This window comes from Thrips palmi, unplaced genomic scaffold (assembly GCF_012932325.1).
Source record: "Thrips palmi isolate BJ-2018 unplaced genomic scaffold, TpBJ-2018v1 HiC_scaffold_16, whole genome shotgun sequence".
Classification (NCBI taxonomy): Eukaryota; Metazoa; Arthropoda; class Insecta; order Thysanoptera; family Thripidae; genus Thrips; species Thrips palmi.
The window spans coordinates 14,441,812-14,455,587 of record NW_023144625.1 but is presented as its reverse complement, the minus strand read 5'-3'; the positions used below and the strand labels follow the sequence as shown (position 1 = coordinate 14,455,587).

The 13,776-nt window shown below is 63.8% G+C and overlaps 1 protein-coding gene across 1 annotated transcript in view; it reads right to left on the bottom strand.

Moving 5' to 3' along the window:
* The window catches only part of LOC117642240 (protein grainyhead), a 109,992-nt gene that overhangs the window by 27,664 nt on the left and 68,552 nt on the right, over positions 1 to 13,776 (bottom strand). The window contains exons 4-5 of the mRNA XM_034380200.1: positions 5,016 to 5,242; positions 3,928 to 4,547 (exon numbers count right to left, since the gene is read on the bottom strand). Of these exons, the coding sequence (XP_034236091.1) occupies positions 3,928 to 4,547; positions 5,016 to 5,242 (847 nt within the window). The remainder of the gene's footprint in view (positions 1 to 3,927; positions 4,548 to 5,015; positions 5,243 to 13,776) is intronic.

The window sequence follows — 13,776 nt, the reverse complement described above, 5'->3', positions numbered from 1 at the left end:
GTGTGCGCGGCCATGTCCGACCGACGCCTGGGATGCTCGCCACGCCCCGCCCCGCCCCGCCCCGCCACGCCCCGCTGGAGCGGCCCGACGCGTCCGACGTCATTTTTCCAGAGCCGGAGTGACGGACACGAAGTGACACGGAGCGACACGGCGGGGGAATGCGTCGCGGCGTCGCGAACCCTTCTTGGCGTGTCGGCACGCGTGTCGCCGTCATCCGTCGTGGGTTCAACTCCCGCGCGCGGCATGCGCGCGTTTCTCCCCGTTTATATTTTTTCTCTCTTTCTCTCTCTCTCTCTGTCTAATCAGACTGGACGCGGCGCACGTACCCGCGCCGTGCAGTCCGATTGCGACATCGACGAGGGAGTGGGAGGGACAGCACGGCCATTAAAAACGGGGCGAAAAAAACTACAACAACACACACACACACACACACACACACGCAGAGGGGTTCTGATGGCGGCGAATGCTTACACGCGCGAGGCGGCCGAGGCGGCGCGGCGCGCTCTGAACCTTCGCGCTGCGCAGAGCGGCGCAGTGAGAGGAGGTATTCCAGGAGGTGAGTGGTGGCTCGCAGTGCACCAGCCCAGCAGTGCAGTGCGAGATGCGGCCGGCATGTGTGGGGACGACATGGAAAGCAACACGCCGCCTGCCCTGGCGTGCCGGTCGGCTTGTTACAGGCTGCATACGAGAGTACGAAGTACGAAGCGGCGCTGCACTGTAATGACCCCGCAGCCGCTGGGCCACTGGCAGCCGCGCCACTGACGGCCACTGGTCACTCGGAATCGCGCGCAAACTCTTCATTTGCGTAACGGTGCCCCCTTCCGACCCTTCGGCGGGGCAACAAATCGAAACGCGCGGAGATAACCGAAAATAAAAGCAACGCGAAAGAAGAAAAGTGTCGCCCGCGCCGCCACCCGCAGCGCGCGCGGACGGCAGGCCAGGCGGACTGCGCTGGAATTTGTTAATTTTACGAGGTGAGATTCGAACCGCTGTGGGCGACGCGCGGCGACGGCGGTCCGCGTCCGACAGCGTGTCTGTTTCGCTAAAAACCCGGTCGGCCAGTTGCTCTGAAATTCGCCACGTTGAGCGTCGGCAGCGACAGGCAGCAGCCTACAGTGTGGGACGCAGCTTTCTTGGGCTATAAATTTGAAGACTGTCGCCCGGCGGCCGGCCGGCAGCACCAGGGGCAGCACCCCGCCCGGGACGCCCGCGACGCCTGGAACCTGGAAAGGCCCGCGGAAGCGAAGCAGAGCCGCGGATTTGCGAGGGCAATTCGTTTTCGTTAAACGCGACGATGAAAGGGCCAAGTAACGACGTTTAACACACCTCGCCCCCCTTTTTCTTTCTTGTCTTTTTTTCTTTCCTTTTTGGCACTCGTCCCCTTTTTTTCGCGCGCGCGAGCGGGGCTCTGAGAGAAAGCCCGGTGGCCGACGTGGGCTGTCGAGATGAAAATGATTTAAGACCCAGGCTGTGTGTGTGTGTGTGTGTGCCCGTTGGCCGGCGGGGCGCTCGGCCGTCGCCGCACGAAAACGCGCACGCATGAAAGGGACCCCTTACGAGCTAATTGGGCACTGCACACCGAATGAGTGTAAATCTGGTCCGAAACGAGGTCGTAAAGCTGAAAATGTTACCTTTGCGGTCGGTGGCTGAGGTCAGCGTGATCCACCACACCGGAAGCGGGGCACCCTAAGGCCGACCGGAGAGCCGCGGGGCATCGCGGCATCGCAATAAAAACGGAAAAGAAGAAGAAAATGGGCGACGGGGTCCTAGCGGAGTGTAAACCTTTTGTGTGTAGCGGGAATAAATTACCCGGGGCCACTATTAAAGAGACGACACGGAAAAGCCACCAGGAGCGACAGTTTGATGGCCGACACGCCGGCACCTGTGCCCTGGGCGAGCCGGCCCGGCCCCGCCATCGGGACCTATACATTCGGGGAAGAGTCCGACACGGCTGCTGCGCTCTGCGGGTCTTTGAACCCGCGACTCCGCCAGAAACCTCTGCCCGGCCCGGCTCGCGAGCGACACGGAAGCAGACCAATTACTAGGCGGGGCGACCCTACACCCCACACGGGCCAGCTGGCTGCCCGGAGGGTGGGGGTGGGGCGGTGGCGCAATCGGGATCCCCTCCCCTTCCATACAAACACACGGCTGATTCAGCGATTTCGCCGTTCTGTCTCCCTCGCACCCGCAGGGTATTCCGCAGGGGTGCGAGAGAGACAGCCTCGCGACGCGCAGCCCCCCGGGCGTGGTGCCCCATTCACGCGCGTGACATGCACGGCCCAAGGACACGCGGACTATAAAGCAGCGAGGGGCCAAAAAGGAGAAAAGAACGCGAAAAAAAATAATAAATAAATAAATAAAATCGGCGGAGCGGCAGGCGCGCTCGCACTTCTCAATGGGTTACGAAAGTCTGTGTGTGTGTGTGTGTGTGTGTGTGTGTGCGCGCGGCTCCGGACCCAGATTACAGGTGAGGCCATGTGTGCATACGTACCGCGCAGAGCGAACGCCCCGGAACTGTCCCAGTGTAGTGTCCCGTCCCCCGTCACAGAAATTAATCGTTATTTCCCCCGCTCGGCAGACTAATGAAACCTCGGGCCGCGCGGCGCGCTTCACCGTGCGGCTTGTCTCTTTTTTTTTTTCGTTCATCATTATTTGCACCCCCTGTCTCCCTTTACCTCTCATCCTTTTTATTTGCTCGTTGTCATTTTATTCTTTGCTATCCGTTTCACACCCGTCCGCCGCCACCGCCGATTCAACACACACACACACTGACACTCACTGCCCTGCACGGTTCTAATGGCTCGCGAGTGCAAATGGAATCGAGTGAAGCATCACACGCACACACAGACACACACACACACACGGTCGGCCCCTTCCCTCGGCGGGACTGATTGTCGTCTTGACGCGACGGACGGCGTGCGTAAAGCAGAGCATTTAAACTTGTTGCACTTGATGGACCCTAAAGGCTTGATTGCCCTGGACGCCACACACACACACACACAGACACTCACGCACACACATGCAGAGAGAATAGCAAACCAGGTCCTGCAAATACCCACTAAACTACACGCACACTCACACACAGAGTCGCAAAGAGAAGAAAACGACGTGAAGGCCCCGACGGGACACTGTGAGGAGCCTTGGGGACCGGGGCGGGGCAGGGCAGGGCAGGGCAGGGCTGGGCAGGGCCCGACCCCCACGCCAACTCACGCAACATTGTCGCCGTCCTGTCCTGCCGCCCGCGCGCGCTCAAACACACACACACACAGACACAAACGGAGGTACCCACACACACACACGGACACACACGTCCAGCGAAATGTCAATGGGCCCTGGCTGGGTATGGGTCGGTATGGGTGCCGTCCGGGCGAGGCTTGGCCATACAACCCCATCGCGCCCGGCCGACCTAACCTCATCCAAACCACCAAAGGCCTTCGACTCATCCTCGCGCGCTGCAGGGGGTCTCCCCGAGTATTCACAGCGTTATTGATGTGTTGTGTGTGTGTGTGCGTGTGTGTGTGTGTGTGTGTGTGGTAGGGAAATGCGAGGCAGGGCATGGCGTCTTCCGTTGTAAGAGAAACGCGATACGAGGCTGCCATTACAGAGAGGCAGAGAGAGACGGAGAGAAGGGAAGACGCGCGCGACGGGATTTGAAAGAAATAAAAAGAGAGAGACGGGAAGAGAAGGGCAGGGGTTGGAGGATGAGACAAACACGCCGCAGGAAGGGAAGAAGAAAAATGGTCTGACGGCGCAACGTACAGTGTAGGCATTCGGAAGCGGCGAGCTCGGCCGAGACTGGGGCACTGGAAAACCGGCGAACCGCGGCGTCGGGGAGCGCCGCGGTCGCCATGGAAACCCTCCACCGCCAAGGGCAGCCAGGCCCACACCAGCGTTCAAGTCTCCGGCCCTACAGTGTGGCGTACGCACCTGCTGGATGGCGGTCTGGTCCCGGGGGGTGATGGCCTCCGCGCCGATGCCGCTGTCCGGCGAGGGCAGGTCCACTGTGAGCCCCGCGGCGGTGGCGGCCGCGATGACGCCCTTGTTGGTGGTGTGGTAGGCGTTGGTCTGGCGCACGTACCGCTGCACCAGGTCGGCGGTGGACACGGAGGCGGGGCCGCCCGCCGCCTCGGCGCCGTCCATGTAGGTGGGTATTTGCTGCCGCAGGGGCGCGTAGCCCTGGTCAGGTACTGGCGGGAAGTAGTCCGAGTAGTAGCGCTCCGAGACGGTGGTGAAGCCCGTGGAGGTGGGCGGCGGCGGCGCGGCCGTCCGCAGGTTGGGCATGTAGACGGGCTGCTGGGGGGCGCCGGGCGCGGGGGGCGCGCCGTACGCCAGGTCGTTGTACGGCCCGGGGGAGGGAGTGCCACTGCCGTGGTGGCCCTGCGGCGTGGGCTGCCCGCCAAACATCTGCGTCGAGTACGCCATCGTCTTATACTCGTCCTTGATCACGTCCACCACGTCGCCAGGGTGGTCCTGGTGGTCCTGGGCACCGCCTCCGTTGGCGAGCACCAGCTTGGTCCCGTTGCTGGCCCCGCTGCTGCTGCGCCCTCCTGCACCACACACAACACCACTATTCACATAACACACTGCACTGGAGCACTGGTATCCAACGAGCACTGCACAACACACACTGTATCACTGGGTAGTATTCACAGGTTCGCGCGCGCGGTCGCGGCGTCGCGGCGTCGCAGCGTCGCGCTGCTCGGGGCGGCTCGGGCAAGGCGGCCTAGCCGGGGCCCGCGGCACGCTCGCGGTCTCGCGGTCCGCGGTGGCTGGCACGGCGCGGCTGCACTCGCGGCTCCACTGGCTGCACTAGTTCGCCTAGCACCACTCGCTTGCCGGGTTTGCCGTGCTCGCCGTGCTCACAGAGACTCGAGGTGCTGCTTGCCCGCCGTCCCGGCCGGTACTGATAGTGGCTGTGCGCCGCGGGCCGCCGCTCCCCACCACCGCCTCTCCGCCGCCGCGACGCGCCGCGCGCCGCCCCTCCCCTCAACCCTTCCCTTCCCCTCCCCACTCACCTGCCAGTCCCGGCGACGGCTGCTGCTTGCGGTGACTCAGGTCCTCGGGCTCCCGCTTGACGAGCAACTGTTGCTGCTGCGGCTGCAGGAAGAGGCCATGCAGGTCGCCGTCCAGCGTCGCCCCGGTGAGCCCCGCCCCGGCGGCCCCATTGGCTGCCTTGAGCTGCAGGACCCCCCCTCCGGCGCCGGGAGAGGCGCTAGCCAAGGCGCTAGCCGCGGACGTGGCCCTGCAACAACAGCACAGCAAGCACCGCACATCAATGGACTGCCGCACCGCACCGCTCCGCGCGCACCGCCACACCGCCACACCGCCTGGCGCCGGAGGGGGCGTACCACCGCGTAGCGAGGCGCCGCCAGTACCGCCGGCCGCACCGCACTCGGCGTCGCGGCGCCCCCCGGCGCGGACCGCGGCGGTGGAACCTCGCGGCGCTCTAGGCCTTGACGGGGGCCCCTCCGACGCAGAAGTCCGGCCGGCCGCGGCACCACCTCGCCGACATCCTGTAAAAACCATCCCCCAAAAACACGCCACCGCCGTCTCGGCGCGCAGGTCAAGACAGTGGAGGCGCTGTCCGCTTCTGTCGCGGCATTCTCCGCCCGGCCAAATTAAGGTGGTGCCATCCTCGGATCCTCGCGCAGGTCCTCTACCCCTTCACGGCCGTGAGAACGCCGAGGGCCGCGCCGTGTCCGAGGGATGGCCCCGGTGCGTGGTCAGTGCGCTGGACATTGTCATTCCCATACATGCCGCGCTGGACGTTCCCAGGATCAGGTAGCCGCCGCACCCTCCGGTCAGTTCGCGACGCCTACCCCCCCCCCCCCCCCCGCGACGCCGCGCGGCAGAGTGTCCGAGCGTCCGCGCGGCACGGCGCGGCACGGCACGGCACGGCCAGCGTCCAGCGGCTCGCGCATTGCATTGTCCGGCCGATCAAAAGGATGACCCTTCCGCGCCGCTGACCCTTCGGACCCTTCGGCCGACCCCCGCGGGCTGGCCGGGCTGACCAGGCTGACCCCACCCCTTTCCCGACCGTTGCCGACGGGCAGGTGTGTCTCACATCCCGCGCCGCCACTCTAAAAAAAAACGCACCACGGCGAATCCGCGCGCCGTCGCGGTGGTCAGCTGGAAATTTGGGACGCCGCGCGTTTTGGTTCAGCGAAGAAGCGCGCGGCTGCAGCTCCCCGTCGGCCCTCGCTGGCGGCGCATGAAAGTTTGGGGAGCCGCGTCCGCGTCCCCGACGAGCAAGCCGACGAGGCGCCACGGTGGCGGAGCGCCTCGCCGCCACGGCCGGCCACCAGGGCCGCCAGGGCCGCCACCCTCTTGCGCAACCCCCGGCATGCACTGGCTGCACTGGCTGCACTCGTCGCTCCGTCCCCCTCGCACTCGTGGGCAGTGCGAGAGAGCGAGAGAGACAGAGGCAGCTCGGCCGGGCTTTTCCAGAGCCGCAGCCGGGGAAATGGAGCAGCCTTTCGCCGTGCCGTGCCGCGCCACGCTGCCCTTTCCACCCCCGCCACGCCACGCCACGCCGTGCCCGCGACCCACCGCGAGGGCCCCGCCCGCCCCGCCGGCCGATGCCGAAGTGTCGCTCTGCCTCTCTCGCAGCCCCGCGGGGCACTCCGAGTGAGTGCGACAGAGAGCGACGGAATGGCTCTTCCGAATGGGCCTGTCGGTGCGCTGCGCCGCGCCGCGCGCCGGGAGGGTCGCGCGTGAAAGTAGCGGAATGCGACCTGAAGACCGACTCCGAGAGTCGCCGCTCTGTCTCTCTCGCACCCCAAGGGAACGCCCTGTGAGTGCGAGAGAGACAGAACGACTCTCGGAAGCAGTCCGCTGCGTCTGTCTGCCTTTTGGCGTAACGCACCGGAAGACAAAGACGACACGAGGAGAAGCAAAGTCCGCGTTGGCCAAGGCAGCCGCGGCGGCCGAGGCGGCCAAGGCGTTGGCGGGGCTCCCATTCCGACGTCACATTTGTCTCCGCGTTTGCATGCCTATCCGTCTCCATCGGCCCCATCGGCCGTCTGTCTGTCCGTCCGTCTGCCTGTCCGCTCGCCCGAGCAGAACCACACGCCAAGTGTATGCCAAACGGAGTGAACACACGAGAAGAACGGCCGGCTGGCCGGAGAGTTGGAGGGAAAAAAAAGTCCGTAATAAATACATTTTGTTTCCGCGCGCGCGCAGTTTAGTACTGCAAGGGCGCGAAGCACAGGGGGCTTCGTGTCCGTCTATCTACGCATCCATCTATCCTCGGCGGAGGGGCCGCGGGGGCCCCGCGGAGCGCGCCGCAACGACGCATTGTTTCTTTTAGTACAATTTCGTGGGAACGGCGGAGGAGGCGCATCATTTTGCAGGCAGAAGCGGTTCGAATCAAAGCGGCGTAAGTGCGCCCCGCCCGCGGCCCAGTTGCGTGTGTGTGAGTGTGTGCGAGCGTGTGTGAGTGCGCCTTGATGCGCGGTAGTACGGCTCGTTACCGGGATCACACTACCGGGCTACGCCAGGGCTACGCCGCTACGCAGCACGCACGCGTGTGTAGGTGCGCGTGAATGTGTGCGCACACGTGTGTGTGTATGTGTGTGTGAGCCAGTTTGCGGGCGAATTTGTAACCGGCTCACCGCGAGGCCCCAGCCGCCCGCCGCCCGCTCGCCGACAGTCACTTGTCTTGTAGCGTTTTAACGGCTCAAAAGGAGGCGGTTGGGCGCGCGGAGATGACTGATGGACTCGCCGGCAGCCACTGCATCGCCGCGCACTGCTCCGCCCCCTGCCACTGCACTGCTCACTGCCCGGACACTTACAGATGGCATCTCTCTTTTTCTATCTCATGTAAATGTAATATAAATAATATCATTCGCAGCGCCGAGGCGCTCGCAAATGAATATTTTAAACTGTTTTTGTTTTTCTGGTCGGTTGGTTAAACATTTTTTTTTTAGCTTTTAAAGCAACGTTGCAATGAATATTTTTTGCAGTTTCTTTCATATTGAGGAGATAATCTGTATCGTACGGGGAAAGCTTCGGGAAACGCCGATCTCTGATTGGCCTCGCGGCGCCAGAGCGCCTTGCTGAATGGGCAGCGGGGTGCTGGAGGCCTGGCGCACTGCCGCGGCCCCGCGATGCCAAAACGGATTACCCATTCATTGTTCTCCGCAGCGCCGCGCGATAATGCTACGCCGGACGCGTCTCTCCGTCTCTCTCGCACTCACGGGGCGCGCGTTGGGGGTGCGAGGGAGACGGAGTGACGTGGACCGCGATCACAGCCGCAACCTCGCCGCGCGGTTCTTCCCCATCGGCGTCGTCGTCCTGGACGTCCCGGACATCAGTGAGGCCCGCGGGCTGGACGATCGGCCGTCCATCTCCCACACATTGTTGTTGTTCCCGGCCGGGCTGGTCGCGCGCGATACGGGTCGCCGCTCTGCGAATAGTGGAGGGAACGCTCTGCGAATACTGTAGCGATAAATCCGCCGGCCTCTTTCCCCTTTCCCGATGACGGATTGCACACTTACAGTGCGCGGCCCTCGGCGCGGCCAGGCCCGCATCCGCGGCCTCCGAACTGACCGCCACCGCCCGCGGCGGCGCGGCGTCGTCGGCGGCCTCAAAGCGAGCGATGACCACCGGGACGCAGGTCGCGGCGCTGCCGACGCCGACCGTTTCGCCGCGCGCTCTCTCGCACCCCTACTGCACGCCCCGTGAGTGCGAGAGAGACGGAGCTACTCTTCGACCAGCCGGCAGGCTGGCTGGCTTGCATTAGCCGCTAATTTGCTGCACGCCGAGTCCACACTTCCTAATGAGAGACTATCACATCTTTTACGACGCATTGTCAGCGGGGCGGCCGAGAGCGGGCACGCCGACGAGGAGGCCCAGGGCTGGCCCAGGGTCCCCGATCGGCGGACGCGCGGACACACGTGGCCACCCACCTGTGCAGTGCCGCGGCACGGCGGCCCGGCGACCTGTCAACGCGGCGATATCTAATTAAAGCCCGGGCCGGCAGGCGGCGCCACTGGCACACACCCAGAGTAGCCCCACTTAGAGAGTCGGCCCCAGAGAGAGGGACAGAGAGAGAGAGAGAGAGGCCCGAAGACCACCGCCGCCATGACGATGGCTCCTATGAGCGCCGCGCCGACATCCGCGAGCCATCGCCAAGAGTCATCTCCGCTTCCTGTCGCTCTGTCTCTCTCGCACCCACGCGCCACGCGTTGAGAGTGTGTGAGAGAGACCTCCCGCTCGGAATCAGTTCGCTGAGGACTCGGCTGGCCACGCCACACTGCACGTATTTCATATGTTGGCTCGGGCTTTATCATCATCCCCCTTCATTCCTTCTCTCTCTCCCACCCACACACACACACACACACCGTCTCCCCCCGTGTGCATAAAAAAATACACACACAAATATACACGCCACTATGATAGCGTCTTTGTGGAGAACGGGCATACAAATGGTCTGATTTCGCATACCGCCCCGCTGCCCTGCCCTGCCCAACGCACGTTCCACATTTTTGCCCATTCAGAAAATTCGGCCAGAAGAATGGCATAGCAGTCCTCCAAAAGGGCAAGGGACGGGCTACGACTGCGTTTTTCGCGAAGCGGTTCCTTCTGCGTCCGTTTGTGTGTGTGTGTGTGTGTTGTGTGTGTTTCCCCAGGAATGAGGAGCACTCCGCGTGTGTGAGTGTGTGTATCAGCCCGTGTCTCGCCGACAAATGTTTGCATAATTGCGCGACAAGCGGGCCGCCGCGAGCACACACACACACATAGACACACACACACACACGCGCACACCGTTGGGCCCCGAGCAGTGAGTGCCATTGGTGGAGAGTTCTCAAAGGAGCCATGAAATAATTGGCTGGCAGTAAATCACCGAGCCGAGCCGAGCCGAGCCGGGCCGAGCCACGCGTCGGGGTGGCGGGGCCGGGCCGAGCCGAGCCGGGCCCCGGCCAAGGGCTCTATGAAATATATGCGCCCGCGCCGCCACAGAGCCTCGCGCGCACACTGGCACACACCGCGCCGATTTAATAACAGAAATGAATTTAAAATTTGGAACGGCCGTCGCGGGGCGCGGGCTGGCGGCTGCGAAGCGGGCCGCGCGCCGCCGGCCACGTGTGTGCGAGAGAGACAGAGACTGGCTGAGGATGGGCGGCAGAACATAGGTACTGCTCGATCTTCGAACATGATTGAATGTGTGCGAGAGCAAGAGAGATAGAGGGTGGGGGCGACGCCCCGGTCCACGCGGCGCGCGGTTCGCGGCTCGGCGACGCAAACGCCCCACTTTTTAACGCTTTTTATCGGTGCGCGTAATATGAGTTTACGGCGTCGAAATTTACAACCCATTTGTTTTACGAGCGAAATGATCGAACAGTTATATTCGCGCGACGCCCAGGCAGGCCAAGGCCCAGGCAGGTCAGGGAGTGGCACGGCGTGGCACGGCGTGCCGGCCAATTTGAATGGCCGGCGGAGGTGCCGGCGGGGCGTGGCTGAGGCGGCGTGGCGCGGCGCGGCGCGCGCGGCGCCGCCGGAGTGTTATATCTGTATCCGGACAGTCGGCCCCGGGTTTCCTACGGCATAAATCAAGCCGAGCGCGATTTTAGAAAGCGCCATGCTCCCCCCTACTCTGTGACTCCGCGGCGTGGCAGTGCCGTGGCAGTGCCAACCCTCCTCCCCCGTCCCCGCCCCGCGCGGCGCGGCGCTGTCCGTCCCAGAGGCCGCCGTCATCCTCCTGGGAGACTTGAACGCGCACCGACACCGAAACACTCACTTTTCCCGCGGCAGTCTGCAACTCGCGCGCCGCGATGTTCATTTAGATTTCTTGTCGTGTTTTTAAAACTTTGCGCGCGTTGCGCCACTTAGCGAGCTGGTCCAGGGAGTGCAGGGCACTGCAGGGCACCTGCAGGGCGCGATGCACGCGGGGAGGCACACTCGCGGACTCGCAGAGGTACCGAGTAATGAGTGCTGCCACCGATAGGGAGGTACAAAGTAGGCGCATGCAGGAGACGGAGTGTGTGTGAGAGTGTGCGTGTGTGTCGTGGCTCTCGCACTCCGCAGCGGCCTGTCATAAGGCAAGATATATGGCAGCCGTTGTGTGGCGCGCATTCTAATGAGGGAGCCGAAGAAGCACCCCCAAGGAGCTGCCGTGCGTGCGTGCGTGCGTGTGCGTGCGTGTGAGCGGGCCCGCGTCTGTGTGAGTGAGCGGGTAAAATAACCTACATATGTTTGGGAATGCAAAACAATAGTTTGTTCCGCCTGAGCAGGCGGAGAGGCAAACAGAATCGGCTGCTCCAGGGATGCCGAGGGATGCTGGGGGATGCTGGCTGGAGGCTCCAGGGGGCGGTATAGCGGCCAGGCCGTTGACTCCAGCACGATTCGGTGAGCTTATACGGAAAAAAGGGGTCCGATCATTTCAATTTTTTTTTTCACGTCTTATCCCTCGACTTTTTTGTTCGATTAATTTTAAGGGCAACAATTAAATAAATCCTTCCGATATCAGTGCGCACGGTCTGCTGCCTCGAAGTGCTGGGGGGTCGCGGAGGGGGCGGCCCTGGTCCGAACCCTGCGCCGCCGTCGTGGTGGTGCAGTAGGTCATGTGTCAGGATGTGTCGTGGGGCCGTACACGGGAGTGCACACCGTAAAGGACATGCCTGTCCTCGCCGCCACTCCGCGCCTCGCCGCGCCCTCAGCACCTGCCACTCACTTCCTGGCGACTAATCAGCCAATCAGCCGGCGATCCTGCCTGCATCAAACTCCCGCGCATAATTAACAAAGTAGCAAAAATAATAAATAATTAAAATTTTTCCAACTAAACATTCTTGCATCCTGGCACACATACACACACGCGCGCATTCTTTTTCGCACGGGCGTCTCGAAAACTGAGCGCGCGTCCGGGCGCGTCTTGGCGGGCGCTGGGCGCACCCCTCCCCCCGCGGCGAGCCCGACGGAGCGGCGTCGCGGGGCGCAGAGTTATAGCCAAGTGTTTTGTGCACAGGAAACAGACGCGGCGCGGCGCTACAAAATGGTTGCGGCCGTCCGCGATGTTTGATGGTTTACAAGTTGCTTACCCTGCTCGCCAAACCGCCGCAGTGCGCCGCGCACCAACGCCCACGCGTGTTTCTTTTGTTTGTTTTTTCGCGAGGCGCGTACACCCTCCTCCTCGCCGACGACGCGGTCCTCGCAGACGACGGGGACCTCCTCCACAACGGGGACCTTGCCGACGACGGGGTCCTCGCCCTGGCCGCGGCTCCGCCTGCTAATCCCATCCTTAAAACCGTTTGACTCATTGCCTTGTCCGACCCATGACCCCGCCAGAGTCCCTCCCGGCGCTGCGGCCCAGCGCGGCCCTGCAGGCCCTACCCAGGGAGCCCCATGCCTCATGGCCGCGCCGTGGCCGCGCTCATGGCTGCGCCCTGCCCGTCGCGTTGCCTCATAGCTTTGGAGGCTCCCGGCCCCGCGATGGCCCCAATGCCCCGTCCTTCGACAAACAACCTGTCGGCCCGTCGGAGGGCCGCCGCAATAAAGGCGCCGCTTACGCGCGGTCCCCGCCGCCCCGCGTCCCCGCCCGCGACGCCGCGGTGACTGGAAACAAATTCGCCCGTCCCGGATGCGGCGCGCCACGCCGCGCGGAGAGAGCGGCCAGGGTGCTGATGGGTGGTCCCCGACGTCCCCGACGCATCCCTTTCAGGCTTTAAGGTCAGGCGAGGACGGCGGCGGCGGACACTTGTACACTTCCCGCGTTCAAGTCTCCGCCGCGCCGCGCGCGTCGTCTGCTAGTCCGAGTGCCGCGGCCACACTGTGTGCGAGCAAGCGCCGCGTCGGTGCACGTAAACCAAGACGACGGAGCCCCGCGCGGTCTTGTAATTTGTCGGCCGGGAGGGATCCACCTGAGAGTGCCGGGCGTCGTGTCACTCCACACAGCACCGCGCCGATAAGGAGCGTTATAACAGAGTGGACGTCAGGGCCGGCGGCAGGGACGGCGTCAGCGCGACGAGGACGAGGACGGCGTCAGCGCGCACGGCCGGCCCGCTTATCTCTGGGAGGTCAAGACCCTGCAGCTGTTGCAGGGAGGACGACGCCGAGCCCCAGGGTCCCCGTCGGTGCCCGTCGTCGACGAGGACGCGCTCGGCGGCAGAGGCAGCGGCTCCCTTCTCATTAGCCCACTGCAAATTCATGCATGGCGGCGCATTGTTAGCGCTCCGATCCCCGCGCTCCCCGATCCTTACCGGCGGCTAGGCTCCTCTGCGCGCCAGCCTCGCCGCGGGGGAAGCGGAGGGTCCACCGCCGCCACCGCCGCCGCTGCTCCGCGTCGCCCCACAAAAAATAACCCTCTTTATGATGCTCCTGTGTAAGATGATCTTCACTTTCACAGGTGAGCTTTGTCACCTTCAGGGCGCGGCGCGGCGCGGCACGGCTCGGCGGCGAGGGAGACCGTCCGTCCGTCTGCTTGTTCGACTGTCTGTCTGTCTGCCGTCCGTCCTAATGCTATTTATGAGCAGCTCGTCGTGCAGAGCGACGCAGAGCGCGGCCGCGGAGACGCAGTACCCATCATTGTCCGATTGTTAGTCTTTCATTTGGCGGGGCACCGGGGCGCTGCAGGTGACGACGCGTCGTCGACGGCGTCCTGGTCGTCGCCGTCGTCGCGGTGCGGCCGCCGCCGCGCGCCTCGCCGCGTCCCGGCGGAGGCGATCAGGATCAGATTACCGGCCGCAGTGACTAACGCTAGACGCATCGCGCGGAAAATGGCTTGATACTTGGCTACCTGAGCTCCAATAACGGGCAAGGCAGGCCGGCACGGCGGCACCC